This window comes from Ixodes scapularis, unplaced genomic scaffold (genome assembly GCF_016920785.2).
Source record: "Ixodes scapularis isolate PalLabHiFi unplaced genomic scaffold, ASM1692078v2 PGA_scaffold1__304_contigs__length_218370807, whole genome shotgun sequence".
In the NCBI taxonomy this organism is placed as follows: Eukaryota; Metazoa; Arthropoda; class Arachnida; order Ixodida; family Ixodidae; genus Ixodes; species Ixodes scapularis.
Window position 1 is genome coordinate 108,164,351 of NW_024609846.1, and position 15,874 is coordinate 108,180,224.

Sequence of the window (15,874 nt, forward strand, 5' to 3'; positions counted from 1 at the left end):
AGCCCCTTCAAGGACCGAGGCAGGAGGGGGTAATACAAACACGGAAATCAAATACTACACTGCTTTCAAATATCAACATTCAGAGCAATCTCCAGGATCCGCACCACAAAAATATACACCTCAAGCACCGCTTTCAAAATCAACCTTTGGGAACCTCACCCCAAAAATATGCCACTCACAGATACACCCACAAGAAGGGTCACACTTACAAGTCAAACAATACGCTTCTGGCATTCTCGAATTCAGAAAGGGATTCCAGTGCAACGACACTAGCAGGAAGTTTATTCCACAACTCTACCGCCTGAACAAAAAATGACTGTTTAAAAATATTTATACGGGCATCAATAGCGGTTAAAACTTTCTGGTGGTGCAGGCGATCTAGCCGGTAGCTTTTCGGCTTCACATGTTTGGATTTATCAATTCTAATAATGTTGTATATTTGAAAAAACAATTTCAGGCGCTGGAACATTCTGCGGTTTTTTAGTGGCTGCAAACCAGCCTGTCGTTTCAGCGTCGTAACAGATGTAGTACTCCCAAAGTCAGAAAAGACTGAGCGCAGTGCCAGTGACTGCTAGTTTTCAAGCTCCCTTGGAAGTGTGACCTGCCAGGGATCCCAGACTTCGGATGCGTACTCTAGGGTCGGTCTTACTAGAGCTTTATACGCAAGTCTTAACCGAAGGAGGTGTCCTAAACAGGCTTCTTCGCAGATACCGGAGTTTTTTTATTGCCTTGTTTTTTTTTATATAGTCCACATGTTTGTTTCATTTTAGGTCACTCGTGATAATCACGCCCAAGTACTTGTAGCTATCAACTTTGGAAAGTTTAACTGCATCAAGCTCATAATCATAACACAATGCATTCTTTTTTGTTGTAATATGCATGTATTTAGTTTTTCCGGTATTGATTTTCATGTTATTTTCGCTGCACCATGCCGAAATATCGGATAAGCTGTTATTCAGTTTAATCTGGTCATCCATGGAGGTTATAGGAGTGTATATTATGCAGTCATCAGCAAACATTCTTATTTTTACTGGCCCGTTACTGTTAATAGTAAACAAGCTGTTAACGTATATCAGAAAAAACAATAGCCCCAACACAGAACCTTGTGGAACCCCTAAATATACACTTAACAAGTCGGTAGGAGTACCACCGATATCTACGAACTGCTGCCGATTTGTAAGCTATGCTCTTATCCATTTTATTAATAATGAAGGAATACCGAGGACAATTAGTACATTAATTAACTTGTGATGAGGTACGCGATCAAGCGCTTTTGATAGATCGATAAACATGGCGTCCACTTGTAAACGATCATATGATGAAATATGAATTTACAAAGCCAAATTAACATATATACATATAACATATATGATGAAAATATGAGTTTACAAAGCGAAATTAACAGTAAACAAGGCAGTAGTAACTCCAGTAGTGTAATATGCCAACTCAGAAAAGAAACAAACAGAATAAATTATATAAAACTATTGTTTTACAAGATGGCAGAATGAACTGTACTCAATAGGTACGGCAGGTGGGGTTTCACCTTTCACTTGTGTAAACATTCAAACATCACGGCCTTAATTTCTTTATTTAGTCAGGGGCAATGTTCAACCGACAGACAGGCGGGCAGCAAGCATGATAAAGGCCTAATTATCTGACAGAGCAAAACATAATTTTGTTGCTTCCTCGTATATATAGAATAAGATATTATTATACGATACGATAATAAGATATAAGATATCGGCTAATAAGTTATATATATATATATAACTTATTAGTCGATATCTTATATATATATATATATATATATATATATATGTATATATATATATATATATATATATATATATATATATATATATATATATATATATATATATATATATATATATATATATACAGGGTGTTTCAGAAAACTCAGGACAAATCGCTCCTGCGAAAACTACTCACGGCAACGAAAAAAGGCTTGTGTCGTTTTGGTCCTGGGCCAGGGGCTCATTTAGGAAAATTATTAAAGTCCGACATGCTTAAGTTATTAATTATTTTTGCGTAATTAACTTTTTTAATATTGTGTTTCAGGGCATGGTTTCAATTAGAAAATGGCTCAGCATCGTCGAAAAACACTAAATCAACAAATTGCAGAACGTTAAAAGGCGCGCGAAGCATTTTACGGCTTTCTGAAAAACCGCACAAATTTGACGGGTTTTTAAGTTTCGGTTTGTTATCGGAGCGCATCTGGGCCCAGGCGGTACCGCGCCCCGTGGATAGATAGTGCAACCAACCTCTGCTGCGCTGTCATCGCGCGACGCAGCAGAGGCTGGTTGCACTATCTCTCCACGGGGCGCGGTGCCGCCGGGGCCCAGATGCGCTCCGATAGCAAACCGAAACGTAAAAACCCGTCAAATTTGTATATATATACATATACAAATTTATATATATACAATATATAATATATTTACATATACAAACATATACAATATATATATATATATATATATATATATATATATATATATATATATTGCCGCGCGCAGGGTCACGGACTTGTAGAAAGTTTTTGTTCATTCTTGCTGCGGACATAACTATCGTTCATCCTTGTTTTTGTTGTTCTAGAAAGTGCTTGTTCATTCTCGCCCCGAGCGCGCTACGCTCGAACCTTCTCCGCCGAATCTTCGAGATAGTGACTCACTCTAGATAAGAAGCCGCCCGCGACCTTGTCGAGTCAGTTTCGCCCCAGCGCTCGACTCTGCTGTCTCGCCGACCTCGACGCTCGCGACGCTTTGTTATTATTTTCTATTCTCTTTTTGTTTTGGCACAAGTTCGCCACATTAAACGTTTAGTTCTTCCTGTTTATTTATTGTTACTCTGGTCACCACCCGTGACATTTTGGTGGAGGTGCGGGGTACCGCATGCCTGTACAGCGTTCCCCTCCAAGATCCCGCAGTGCAAGTCCGGTACCAAGCCCAGTGAGAAGACCACTCCCCGCGGAACCCGAAACTCGGACCAGCCGGCGCATCAAGGGAGAGGATCCTGAATACGGTTTGCTACTGGACAAGCCCAAGCCGAAGAAGACGACGATGGCCGACCAGGCGCAGGCCCCGTCTGCTCCTGCCGTCGTATACCTGCCCGTCGCACCCAAAACTCCGACGCCGTTCCACGGAGACGCACACGAGGACATCGAGGACTGGCTGCAACACTATAAACGGGTGGCCCGCCATAACGGGTGGTCAGCCGAGCACTGCTTTCAGAACCTTTACTTTTCGATGGAAGGAACTGCGAGGCACTGGTTGGAAAACCACGAGGCTTCTTTGACGTCGTGGGAGGTGTGCAAGCAAGAATTAAAGAAGACGTTTGCCTGCCAACACCGACGTGAGAGGGCCGAAGATCTCCTGCGAACAAGGACCCAAGACCTACATGAGAGCGTCACCAGCTTCGTTGAGGATGTTCTCCGCCTGAGCGCCCGCGCCGATCCTCAGGCTACCGAGGAGAAGAAGCTGCACCACTTGATGAGGGGTGTGAAAAGTGAGATATTCGGCGGCCTCATTCGTAATCCCCCGACAACCGTCGACGGGTTCGTCACGGAGGCGACGAATATGGAACGGGCCCTACAAGCACGCGCCAGACACTACCAGCGACACCCCGGCGTAACCACTCTGGCGACATCCGGATCCGACCTTGGCACCACCCTCCCCGGCATCCGTGAAATTATCCGTGAAGTCGTCCAGGAGGAACTCAAGAAGCTCCTGCCCGCTGCAGTACGCCCGGCCTCACTCTCCATCGCCGAGGTTGTGCGGGAAGAAGTCCAGAGAACCTTCCAGAAAGAGGCTCCCGTCGTCGTGGCAGCCCCCGAGGAGCCCACGTTGACTTACGCCGCAGTGACTCGACGGCCACCGCCTCCTCCTCGTCGCACCTATGTCGCGCCGCCCCGACGTCAGTCTCCTGCGCCGCAGCACGACCGACACCACGACGACCAGGTCCAGTACGCCTGCCCGGAGCCTCGCGCACCCCGCAAGACCGACGTGTGGCGAACGCCCGACCGACGCCCTCTGTGCTTCCATTGCGGGGAAGCGGACCACACCTACCGCCGATGCCCATACCGACGACTCGGGCTTCGCGGGTTCCACCCGAACGACCCGCGACCCCGTTATGGTGAACGCCCTCGGGAGATCGACGAGTACCTGCGACGACCTCAGTCCCCCGAGCCTACGTCCCGCCGAGAGTTCCGGTCGCCGTCGCCACGACGTCCAGCTTCGCCGATGCACCGACCCCGACGTGAAAGCCTGTCGCCCCTCGCTCCTCGCCGGGGAAACTAGGCGCGGCAACCCCTGGAGGTGGAGTTGCCGAAGACGACCGACGCCAAGATCCTCCACGAACGTCGGAGGGCCCCCACTCGAACGCTACCAGAGATCGAAACCACGCCCCTGCAACGGTGTCCAATAACCTAAACGTCGTCATCGACGGCCACGACGCATCAGCGCTCGTGGACACTGGAGCAGACTACTCAGTCTTGAGTGGGAGGCTCTCCCGCCGCCTTCGGAAAGTCACGACGCCGTGGGATGGACCTCAAATACGAACCGCCGGAGGACATCTCATCACACCAGTCGGGAGATGCACTGCTCGCGTCGAGATCCACGGTGAAACGTGCCCTGTCAAGTTCGTCGTTCTGCAAGACTGTTCGAGGGACGTTATCCTCGGAATGGACTTTCTCTGCGAGTATGGCGCCGTCATCGACCTCGGAGCAAACCGGCTGACGCTTCGAAAACCTGTTCCGCCACAGGAGGACCCCAAAGTGACGTCATCCGCGGTACGAGTCCTCGCAAACCACGTGAACCTACCGCCGCGGTCAAGTGTTTTCGTACCCGTCGGGGTCGATGAGACTTTCAGTGGCGACGTTTTGCTCGAAGGAAGCCTCCAGTTGCTTCTAGGAAGAGGGATCGGCATCGCAAGAGGCGTCACGGAGCTCCAAGACTGCCGCACTACTGTCGCACTCGTAACGAACTTCCGACAGGAGGCCCAGCACCTTACGAGAGGTACCGCCGTGGGCCACGCCGAGGAACTCCCGGACGCAGCCGCAATCGCCGGAATATCAGAAGACCTCTCTTTGTGGCCACCTAAGACAACGCCGCCTTCGCAGTTTAACATCGACCCAACCCTGCCTACCCCACAACGACGACAACTCCGTGACCTTCTCGCCGAGTTCAATGAGTGCTTCTCCACGTCGTCAAAGGTGCGCCAAACGACCGTTGCGAAACATCGAATTGTCACTGAAGACAACGCGATTCCTGTGCATCGGTCGCCGTACCGTGTTTCCGTGAAAGAAAGAGAAGTCATCCAGAAGCAGGTCCAAGAAATGCTCGATGACGACATTGTCCAGCCCTCAAGCAGCCCGTGGGCTTCACCGGTAGTCCTGGTGAAAAAGAAAGACGGGACTCTTCGGTTCTGCGTGGACTATCGCCGACTAAACGCCGTAACGAAAAAGGACGTCTACCCGCTGCCACGCATCGACGACACTCTGGACCGTCTGCGCCATGCCCGATACTTTTCGTCGATGGACCTGAAGAGTGGGTACTGGCAGATCGAGGTCGACGAACGGGATCGTGAGAAGACTGCCTTCGTCACGCCGGACGGACTGTACGAATTTAAAGTGATGCCGTTCGGACTGTGCACAGCACCGGCGACGTTCCAGCGCGTAATGGACACCGTTCTTTCCGGCTTGAAATGGCAAAGCTGCCTCGTCTATCTCGACGACGTCGTGGTATTCGCAAGCGACTTCGACGAGCACCTGAGACGTTTGCGAGCCGTGCTACAGGCTATCCAGAATGCTGGACTGACACTAAAGCCGTCAAAATGTCGGTTCGCTTACGGCGAGCTCAAATTCCTGGGCCATGTCGTGAGTGCTCAGGGTGTAAGCCCTGACCCTTCCAAGACATCTGCTGTTGCAGAATTTCCCAAGCCATCAGACAAGAAAGCCGTAAGAAGGTTTCTTGGACTGTGCGCTTACTACAGGCGTTTTGTTTGCGATTTTGCCAAGATTTCTGCACCGCTCACGCATCTGACCAAGGATGACGTGAACTTCCAGTGGGGGGAGGAGCAAGAACAAGCGTTCAACGAACTGAGGGAAAGACTCCAGTCGCCCCCTATCCTCGGACACTTCGATCCATCAGCGGAAACGGAAGTTAACACGGACGCCAGCAACGCCGGACTCGGCGCGGTACTCGTTCAAAGACAAGACGGAGCAGAGAGAGTGATCGCTTACGCAAGCCGGGCACTGTCTAAGGCAGAGAAAAATTACTCGACGACCGACAAGGAATGTCTCGCTGTCATCTGGGCGTTAACCAAGTTCCGCCCGTACCTGTACGGGATCCCGTTTCGCGTTGTCACGGACCACCACGCTCTCTGTTGGCTCGCCAACCTCAAGGACCCGTCAGGGCGCCTCGCTCGCTGGAGTCTGCGACTGCAAGAATTCGACGTGGCCATTGTGCATAAGTCTGGCCGCAAGCATAACGACGCCGACTGTTTGTCTAGGGCCCCAGTCGAATCTCCTCCCGAAAGCACTGACGACGACGACGACGCCCGTTTCCTCGGTGCAGTGACAGAGGCCGACATGGGAGCACTTCAACGAGACGACCCGGAACTTCGCGCCGTGATCGAACACCTCGAAGGCCAAGGATGTTCAGTTCCGCGAGTCTTGGCCCGAGACTTGTCAAGCTTCGTTCTGCGGCGAGGTGTGCTCTTCAAGAAGAACTTCGGAACAAGCAACCCCGCTTGGCTGCTGGTTGTTCCGGCCAGCCTGCGAGAAGAAATCTTTCAAGCATGCCACGACGACCCGACGGCTGGACACCTTGGCTACAGCCGGACGCTCGCCCGGATTCGTGACAAGTACTACTGGCCGAGACTCCCGAAAACAGTCCATCTGTACACAAGGTCGTGCCATGAGTGCCAACGACGTAAGAAGCCTCCGACGAAGCCAGCAGGACTCCTGCAGCCGATACCTGCCCCAACTAGGCCTTTCCAGCAAGTCGGAATGGATTTGCTTGGGCCGTTCCCAACATCGACGCAAGGAAATCGGTGGATTATCGTCGCGACCGATTATCTTACAAGATACGCCGAGACGAAAGCCCTGCCATCGGGAACAGCCGTGGAAGTCGCCAAATTTTTCGTCGAGTCCATTGTCCTTCGACACGGCGCACCTGAAGTACTGATTACAGATCGTGGGTCATCGTTCATGGCCCAGCTGACGCAAGAAGTCCTTCGTCTCAGCCACACCAGCCATCGTCGCACCACGGCGTACCACCCGCAGACCAACGGGCTGACGGAGAGACTCAACAAAACCATCGCCGACATGATTTCCATGTACGTCGACGTAGAGCACAAGACATGGGACGAGGTGCTGCCGTACGTCACGTTTGCGTACAACACAGCGGTTCAAGAAACCACGGGAATGACACCGTTCCAACTGGTACACGGCCGAACGGTTACCACGACGCTCGACGCCATGCTGCCTCACGTGCCAACCGGTGACGTCAACGACGACGCTCAACTCATCTCCCAGCGCGCGGAGCAAGCTCGTCAACTGGCAAGAGTCAAGATTCAAGACCAACAGCGAGTCGATGCACGCCGGTATAACCTTCGTCGCCGGGACGTCCACTTTCAACCCGGAGACCGGGTATGGGTTTGGACACCAATACGTCGTCGCGGTCTCAGCGAAAAACTCCTGAAACGCTATTTCGGACCCTAGAAGACCATCCGACGCCTCGGCGATCTGAACTACGAAGTTCTACCCGACGGAACGCGCCCATCTGCAAGACGTCAGCCGCGACCCGAGGTGGTGCACGTCGTCCGGCTGAAGCCGTATTACGAACGATAGAACTTTCCACTCTCGTCGACGGCTGAACTGTGAACTGTGAACTGCGACTCGCGATTCTGCTGCCTTTTTGTTTCGGATTTGTTTCTGTTTGTTGTTCTTCGTTATGTGCTGCATCGGGACGATGCACTTTTTAAAGAGGGGGGGATAATGCCGCGCGCAGGGTCACGGACTTGTAGAAAGTTTTTGTTCATTCTTGCTGCGGACATAACTATCGTTCATCCTTGTTTTTGTTGTTCTAGAAAGTGCTTGTTCACTCTCGCCCCGAGCGCGCTACGCTCGAACCTTCTCCGCCGAATCTTCGAGATAGTGACTCACTCTAGATAAGAAGCCGCCCGCGACCTTGTCGAGTCAGTTTCGCCCCAGCGCTCGACTCTGCTGTCTCGCCGACCTCGACGCTCGCGACGCTTTGTTATTATTTTCTATTCTCTTTTTGTTTTGGCACAAGTTCGCCACATTAAACGTTTAGTTCTTCCTGTTTATTTATTGTTACTCTGGTCACCACCCGTGACAATATATATATATATATATATTTATAACTATATATATATATATATATATATATATATATATATATATATTGTGGACGAAGGAGGGAGAAGGTGATTATTGAATTTATTGCAATAAATTAGGGAAAGGGAAAGGGAGAGACAGATGGCGAAAAATTGGGCCAGGAGTGGGGATTGAACCCGCAACCTTCGCCTGTCCGGGGCGACGTTTTAACCGATTAGACCATCCCGGCCACTAGTTTCGGCGGACTCAATTTCTGACCAGCTCTCTGTGTACTGTTTAGTTTCGAATTCGCTTAACTTGGTAGACGAAAACCGTTGCTGATATAAAGCCCGCGCTATTTCCGACAGGCGGCAGTGACGTGGCACGTCATCTCAGCTTGCAAATGTCGGAAAGGGCCCGTCTTCCAAGATATATATATATATATATATATATATATATATATATATATATATATATATATATATATATATAGGTGAGGCAGAGTAGCTTGAGAACAATGGACCGGGAAAATGTAATAAGTCAGAGATCCGTACTTGCGGAGTTGCTATGCTAGGAGTTTATTGCATGTATTTCGACAGTTTCGCCGAGAGGCTCGGCTTCGTTAGGAGCCGAAGCTCCTGACGAAGCCGAGCCTCTCGGCGAAACTGTCGAAATACATACAATAAACTCCTAGCATAGCAACTCCGCAAGTACGGATCTCTGACTTGTTATATATATATATATATATATATATATATATATATATATATATGACCACTATATAAATATAAATATATAGTGGTCATGGTGGCATAGGAGCCAAGAGGCCGAAGGCGTATATATAACGAAGTGAAAAACTCACGGTGAGATGGTGAGAGACGAAAAACAGCGGAAGTTTAATCGACACTTTCGCCGTGAGACTCGGCTTCGTCAGGAAATGACTTGCAAGTTATCTCCTGACGAAGCCGAGTCTCTGGGCGAAACTGTCGATTAAACTTCCGCTGTTTGTTGTCTCTCACCGTGAGTTTTTCACTTCGGTATATATGATATATATATATATATATAATTAATGGAATAGTTCGCAGTTAAACATAATCTGCAAGTTTTCACCTTTTTATCATAGCATTCACGAACCATTTTGTGCAGTATATTGACTTTTGCTTTTGTCTTATACGTCCCATTTTAGTACTGTGAACAGTATCGTGTTAAATATTTAAAGTCTTTTTTTACACCTTCCTTTCAACGGTACTTTATAAAGCGTAAAACGCACCCAGTCTTCCCCTGGATGCGATATAGGAGGCCGACCACATTGTAAAAAAATAAATATAAAAGATCCCACTAGATCAGAAAATTATTTCGCTCCCCTCATTGGCGACCTCTTATTGTATAGAGAAAGACCAAAGCCCCCGGATTAGAATAATAAACATATTTATTGTGCACTCAATCCCCAAACATTAACCTTCGTCAGCAATGGTTAGGAAGTTGAATTCTCAAACTTCCGAACTTATACATGCCCGTGGGAGTAGCTCTTTAGCTTCGTTTTGCAACGACGAACAAGCGCTACCGTTCTGAATGCTCATGTTATGTAAGAAAATATAAGCGAAAACTACGTAATTTGTAGAAAAATATGTGTTTTTTTTTAGAATAAATTGACCCAACGCCACTGTATTGCTACAGACCTTGATTCTGCTCCTCTTTTTGTGGTTTGGCAATGACACATTCACGGTGTGGTGGATTTTCACCGGGAGGCTTATCTTCTTTTCTAAGCGGTCATTTGATGCTTATGTCTGGTGCATAATTTCTTTCAGTCTGTTTTTCACAAGCATTATAGTTATCATATAACCATATTTCGCGTATATTGAGCCACGGCACTACTACTTACAATAACCGGAGCGTTAGCATGAGGTGAACGAAGAGATTCTCTCTAATCTAAAAGGGGTACTGCGGCGATTTTTTTAATTACCCCAACTAGCTATAATGTCGGAATCACCTGCCTTTGGTATCGCGAAATTCAGAATAGTTATTGCGAAATCGGCCAGTGAAAATGATGTGAAAACTAACAATCAAATATACCCGCGCTTTTTAATGTCATGACGTCAGGGAAAGGCAGGCTTGCAGGTCGAGAGGGCAGCGTAAATATGGACTATGCCGAGCATTCGTTTCCTGCTGCAGCGTAAGTGCTGTAGCGAGCTTCCAAAGCATTCATTGGACATCATGAAACAGCCTGTATCCAGTTTCGAAAAAAAGTCTACAGTCCGAAGACTGAATTTCTGCCTTCCACCTACGTCCCTTTTTTCTTGCTTCCAGTAGAGATTTTCACTTTGAAAAACACGGTCAGGGCCAAAATTGTGGTATCAATAACTTCGCGAAAAAAATGTTTTGACCCAATATTCGGGTTACTATTTTATTGACCTTTGCTGATATGTTTAGGAAAACTTAAGGCAAATCTAGGACTACGAAGAAAATGCCTAAGTACCCCTTTAGCAGAGGCACCAAAGTTAAAGTGTAGGCTTGTTATGATAGCGCGGTCTCTTCAGGGGTGCTTGCTCATTATTTGTAACATAAAGAGCAAGGGACCATGCAATTCTGATTTTATTGATTACCTAAATAAAATTTAGAAGGCATCAGCAAACAGCGTAAGGAATACCTATATGACTTTCGGAATGTGTGGTATTTCTAATCTATACAAGGAACGCGTTTTTTTTTGTTAGTAATTAATTAATAAAAAATTCGTATAGTAATTAAACTCTTTAAATTAAAATATTATTAACGTCAGGGAATATTTTTATTCAAAGCTTACACTTGTATGTGTCAGACAACATTACTATTTTATGATATTAACATATTTATTCACTTATGCATAAAGAAAGAAAAAAGTGTTCAATTACACGTTTCAAGTTATTCAAGTACCTAAAGTAGGGTATAAAAGAGAATCACCTAGGTGCAATGGTTGATTAGAAATTTATTTATACCCGGCGACAACGAAGTTAATTAAGTAAATACATTAAAATAAAAAAAAAACTTATCCACATGTCTTCCTTCCTCGTCAACGAGTTTTAGTAGAGTTTTCTGTGGGTAATCAGAATCAAATCTTTGAGACGCGTGTAGCAAAAGAAGAGTCTCATACAAAACATAAGAATACAGCTTATACTGGTCAGAGACCGCGTGTGCCTCCCCCTTTTTCTGCGTCGTTTTTTTACTTTTAAGCAAGAGTAACTTCCTGAGCACTGCGTTAGGGGATGGTAGCTCTCGGCACCAGGTTGTCGACTGTCAGTTTTAATTAAAAAAAAAAAAACCTATCATTGAAAGTACACCGCGAGCATCAATCGTACATCCTTAGAGCATTCTTTAAAAAAAAATCTGATGCCAAGCTTACGGTGCGCGACATTATCCTACTTCGATGAGAGTGAAGGGGTGGAGTAGTTTTTTAATAGATGATTTCTGAAACTAGTAAAAGAGATGACAGATTTCTAAAATATTTGGAACATTAAATGTCGGAACATTTCTGGCTTGTGTAGTTCAGAAAGATTAGGTAGGTTCTCATATAATTTAAACCATGCAAAGTTACGTCGTTTCATCGTTTATTTAGTTTGATTCAGTAACGATTACTAAAAACTTTGGTCTGGCATTCATTTTGGAGAAATTTGTGTATCTAGCCGTCATTTTATATATAGCGAGCCCCTTCTGCCAATGGGCAAACCGAAAATATTTGTAGTTCGGAGCCTTCTGTTTTTTCGCACCGAAAAAAGAGAATGGGCAGATAATTAAGTCTTGACATCATTTAATAGTTTCTTCATTTGATCGTATCTTTTCCAGAAATGACTTACTTGCATTGCAATTTAAGCGACCACAGTATAACACACTGTTATCTTACAGGTTGAAAGTAGCAGGCTAAAAGACCATTCTAGAAAGCCCCCCCCCCCCCTTCCTTTCCACTCTAGAAGAGCGGATGCTGAAGAGGAGGAAGCCACAAATGATGGCGAGCAGAAAACATTTCAGGGAGTGGCTTGTCCTGCTATTCTAAACTTGCAACATGCTATAGAGTACAAATACCTAGTCGGCAAGAGCGAAGCCCTCCAAATTGAACATACGCACTGGGAGCGGGTCTGCGGTAGCCCTATATACAAAAGTCACGTCAAACAACAAAAAACTTCATTATTTATACCCCTGTTTGCATTTTACTTGAAAGTTTATTAAACTACACCCGCCTTACTGTGCTTAAATTATCAATGAATTGTGCACCATGCGTTTTTTGTTGTTTTTTGTTTGTTACCATAATCAAAGAATGCATGCATGCGTTTCAAACGGAAAATTTTGTAGCGAAGTAAAAGGTCACAACGAGTACTTAGACCCATTCTTGCTTAACCATCTGCAGCTATGAGTTCTATGTGTTTTCTGCACTGAGACTTAGGTCCACTATGTAACATCTAGTTGGATGGCTACCTGAGTTTTTTTAAATACTTCGAGTTTAACTGAAGTTATTTCAGATATATTCATTTGGATTCAATAACCCTTATGGGCAAAAGAAAAAAACAACAAAAAAAACAACGGGAGTTTCAGTTGTGGTTAGCGGGGCTTTTTATCTTAGCCTCAAAGCACATACGAGCTTACGTGGTTCCAGCTGCTCCAGCTTCTTATTTCCGCTTGTGAAAATGTAGTCATGACTACTAAATTATTAAGGCGTGAATGAAGGAGAAAATATTGCGTCTACAAAGACGTGATAGTCGCGTCGTCGGCACTGCGCTAGCGCCGAACGCTAACCGGGTTTTGCACTTTGCGGGCGCTATTCGAGCGTACGTTATTTTTCTTTTTTTTTTTTTTGAAAGTTCGTGTGTACGCAAAGAGTATGTACGCTGCACTAAAGGCGAATTCGTGATAAGCGAGAAGTTGGCTAAAGCCTAGACGAGCACAGTTAGAAACTAACGGCTCCCAGGACTGCGGTGGTGGCCGCTTTGGTGGTCGTCTTCAACGCGACGTCGGCCTTATCCTCTCGACTCTAATTTTGAATACAGGACGACATTGTACAACTACGGGTGTTGCACGTCATGGACACGACTCGACGGGGGCATGCGGCGAGAGTGCGCTGTGCCATCAGCAAGAAAACACCTAGAATGGGAGTGTTCTATGTACTTCGAAGCCCGGAAACGTGCTCTTAAAGAAATACCGCAAGACCAATGGCCTTTTAGCTACGAGGAGTGGATTTTTCCACCGAACGCAATGCCCAGAACGGTGCACCTCCTTTGGCGACAACTGTACCTCTACATCAAGGTTACCGGAGATCTGGAGGCCTTACTACCACACGTTTAACCTTAGTTGCTGATGCCTTAAAACTTACGCAGCCTTAACATGGCAAAAAAAAAACAAAAAAAAAACATTTAGGACAGGACAAAAAACACGTTATGAACGGTTTGGAAGACCGAGCAAGGTGCGCAACGATCGCTGGCCATTTGCAGCTCGAACGTTTCTCGGTAAACGTAAGGTGTTCGAACGCGCTGAATGTTGGAGAAAGTTGCCGAAACGACGCAAGCGGACACGAGCTGTCGACCGCCCGAGTCGCATTGTCATACTTGAGCAAATCTAAAGTGTTGGTCAGGACCAAAAAAACATTTTTTTTCTCAAGTTACATTATTTGGTGTGAGAAATAAAAAGTGTTACTGTGTCTTAAAGGCGGTGCAAGCACACGGTGTTTGGGTGCTTTGGTCGCGTCGGGGAAAAGCTATTCTCAAACTGTCTTGCGTGGTGTGCCTTAACGCAAGCGCTAAATTTAGCGCTAACGTGAGCCTAAAATGCGCGCGTCATTCTAAATAACTTTCAATTAGGACGCATGTTGATATATTACGGACGTCCTATCAATCAGAAAATTGTTCACACACAAACGCTAAGTACTTTTACGAGTGCTTCACGTAGGTGACTTCATCACTACTTTGTTTAAAGCACCCAACGTGATCTGCTGCTCCAATAAATTGTCAGTTACGTCGTTGTACTGTTGAAAATTTGGCGAGTTGGTCGTGCATTAAGGAACTAGAAACAGTTCGAAGACGGACGAAGGACGATAAGTGCCAGCTGCATCTAAGCATTCTCACCTCTTTCTTTGCAGGCTTCTGTTTCACACACATTTTTGGGGGGCGAATCTGGTACAACTTGAAAGGAAATGGAAATATTCATGTTGATATAAGATATGAATGATTTTGTTACTAATATTTTTAATTATTTAGTTTTACTCGTAACACGTTTGAGGTTGACAGGCATGAATTAGTTTACATTATACGATACAAAAGGCTTCAAAGGATACTCTGACTATATTACTCACCCAATACTGATTTTGCAGCGCTGAGTTCAGCTAACAGCAAAATCAAGTAGAACCCCCAGATTGCCACCAGCTGCCGAGCATGAGGAAGCATGTACTTCTGCTTCGATGACCAAGGTGTACTTGTTTTCATGCTTTCTGAAGATCACAAAATATGTTTGTTAATCGCATATGAAAAAGAGCTGTTTTCACCGTGAATAAGTTTTTATTTAATTACTCTTTGAAAGTATTACCATGTAAATGGTGCTCTTATCGTAGTGCTCTTACATTATCGTGGTGCTCTTACATTTGTATAGTGTTGTATAACACTTTCCGAACACTGATAAAGCCGTTATAGTCCTCATTTCTCGTGGGTGGCACTAAAACACTCGCCAGACACAATAGGGAATGTCGATTTTAAGCAAGTTTGTAAGTTTAGTTGTGTAGCAGCGAGACATGGGGAGCCAAAATTAAAACACAAGCTTTTCGAATGAGGCTTCATTGATGATCTTTAGCAGTCTACTTTAGAGCAAAGACCAAACATGCTCCTTCTTTAGTTGAAAGACCTAAAAACTGCCTAAAAGTGCAGTGAAGCAATCGACCACAAGTCAAAATCAACGAAACGCTGGCCAAAAGCAGATCGATGTGAAAATCATAATCGACTGTTTTCGTCTGAATTCAGGTCATTACTTATATACTAGTTTATCCGCGTAAAACCAACAGGATTAGCAATATATAACATGGATATGGTAAGTAAATCACAGGTTGTTCTAATAAAATGCCACCAACACGTAGAAAGCAAGACTGATTCCTTCAGCAACGTGCCGGCTCTCCCAAACGTGTCTATGGAGCAAAATTTTAATTAAAAAAACAAGAAATTTCTTTTTCCTCGTCCGCATTCTTTCGGACTATATTCCTCTTGTGCCTTGTTACACAATATAATGATTTCATAGAACAAGAATTCGCCTACGTGGCTGAGACCAGAGACAAGATAGGGGAGGTACAAAGAGGCATGTCGAGTTTCACAGGTAATTTCATATGGAACCAATTGCGCTAGTGACATCGAGCGATGCCAAGGATATCTCAACATCATAATAGTAGTAAAATTTATTGTAGCCCGAATTCCTTGTCATTATTTCTGCTTATATTTGACAACAGAATTTACACCTTCTGGTAGAAGAATATCAGAACATATACGCTTCTAACAAATTGCTCATAGGTAATTGGTAAGA

The 15,874-nt window shown here is 45.6% G+C and overlaps 1 protein-coding gene across 1 annotated transcript in view; it reads right to left on the reverse strand.

Moving 5' to 3' along the window:
• Nucleotides 1–14,796, reverse strand: part of LOC115310771 (neprilysin-1-like) — a 163,130-nt gene extending 148,334 nt beyond the window's left edge. Inside the window, exons 1-2 of the mRNA XM_040212952.3 lie at nucleotides 14,667–14,796; nucleotides 14,440–14,487 (exon numbers count right to left, since the gene is read on the reverse strand). Of these exons, the coding sequence (XP_040068886.1) occupies nucleotides 14,440–14,487; nucleotides 14,667–14,796 (178 nt within the window). The remainder of the gene's footprint in view (nucleotides 1–14,439; nucleotides 14,488–14,666) is intronic.
• Nucleotides 14,797–15,874: the final 1,078 nt, after the last annotated feature.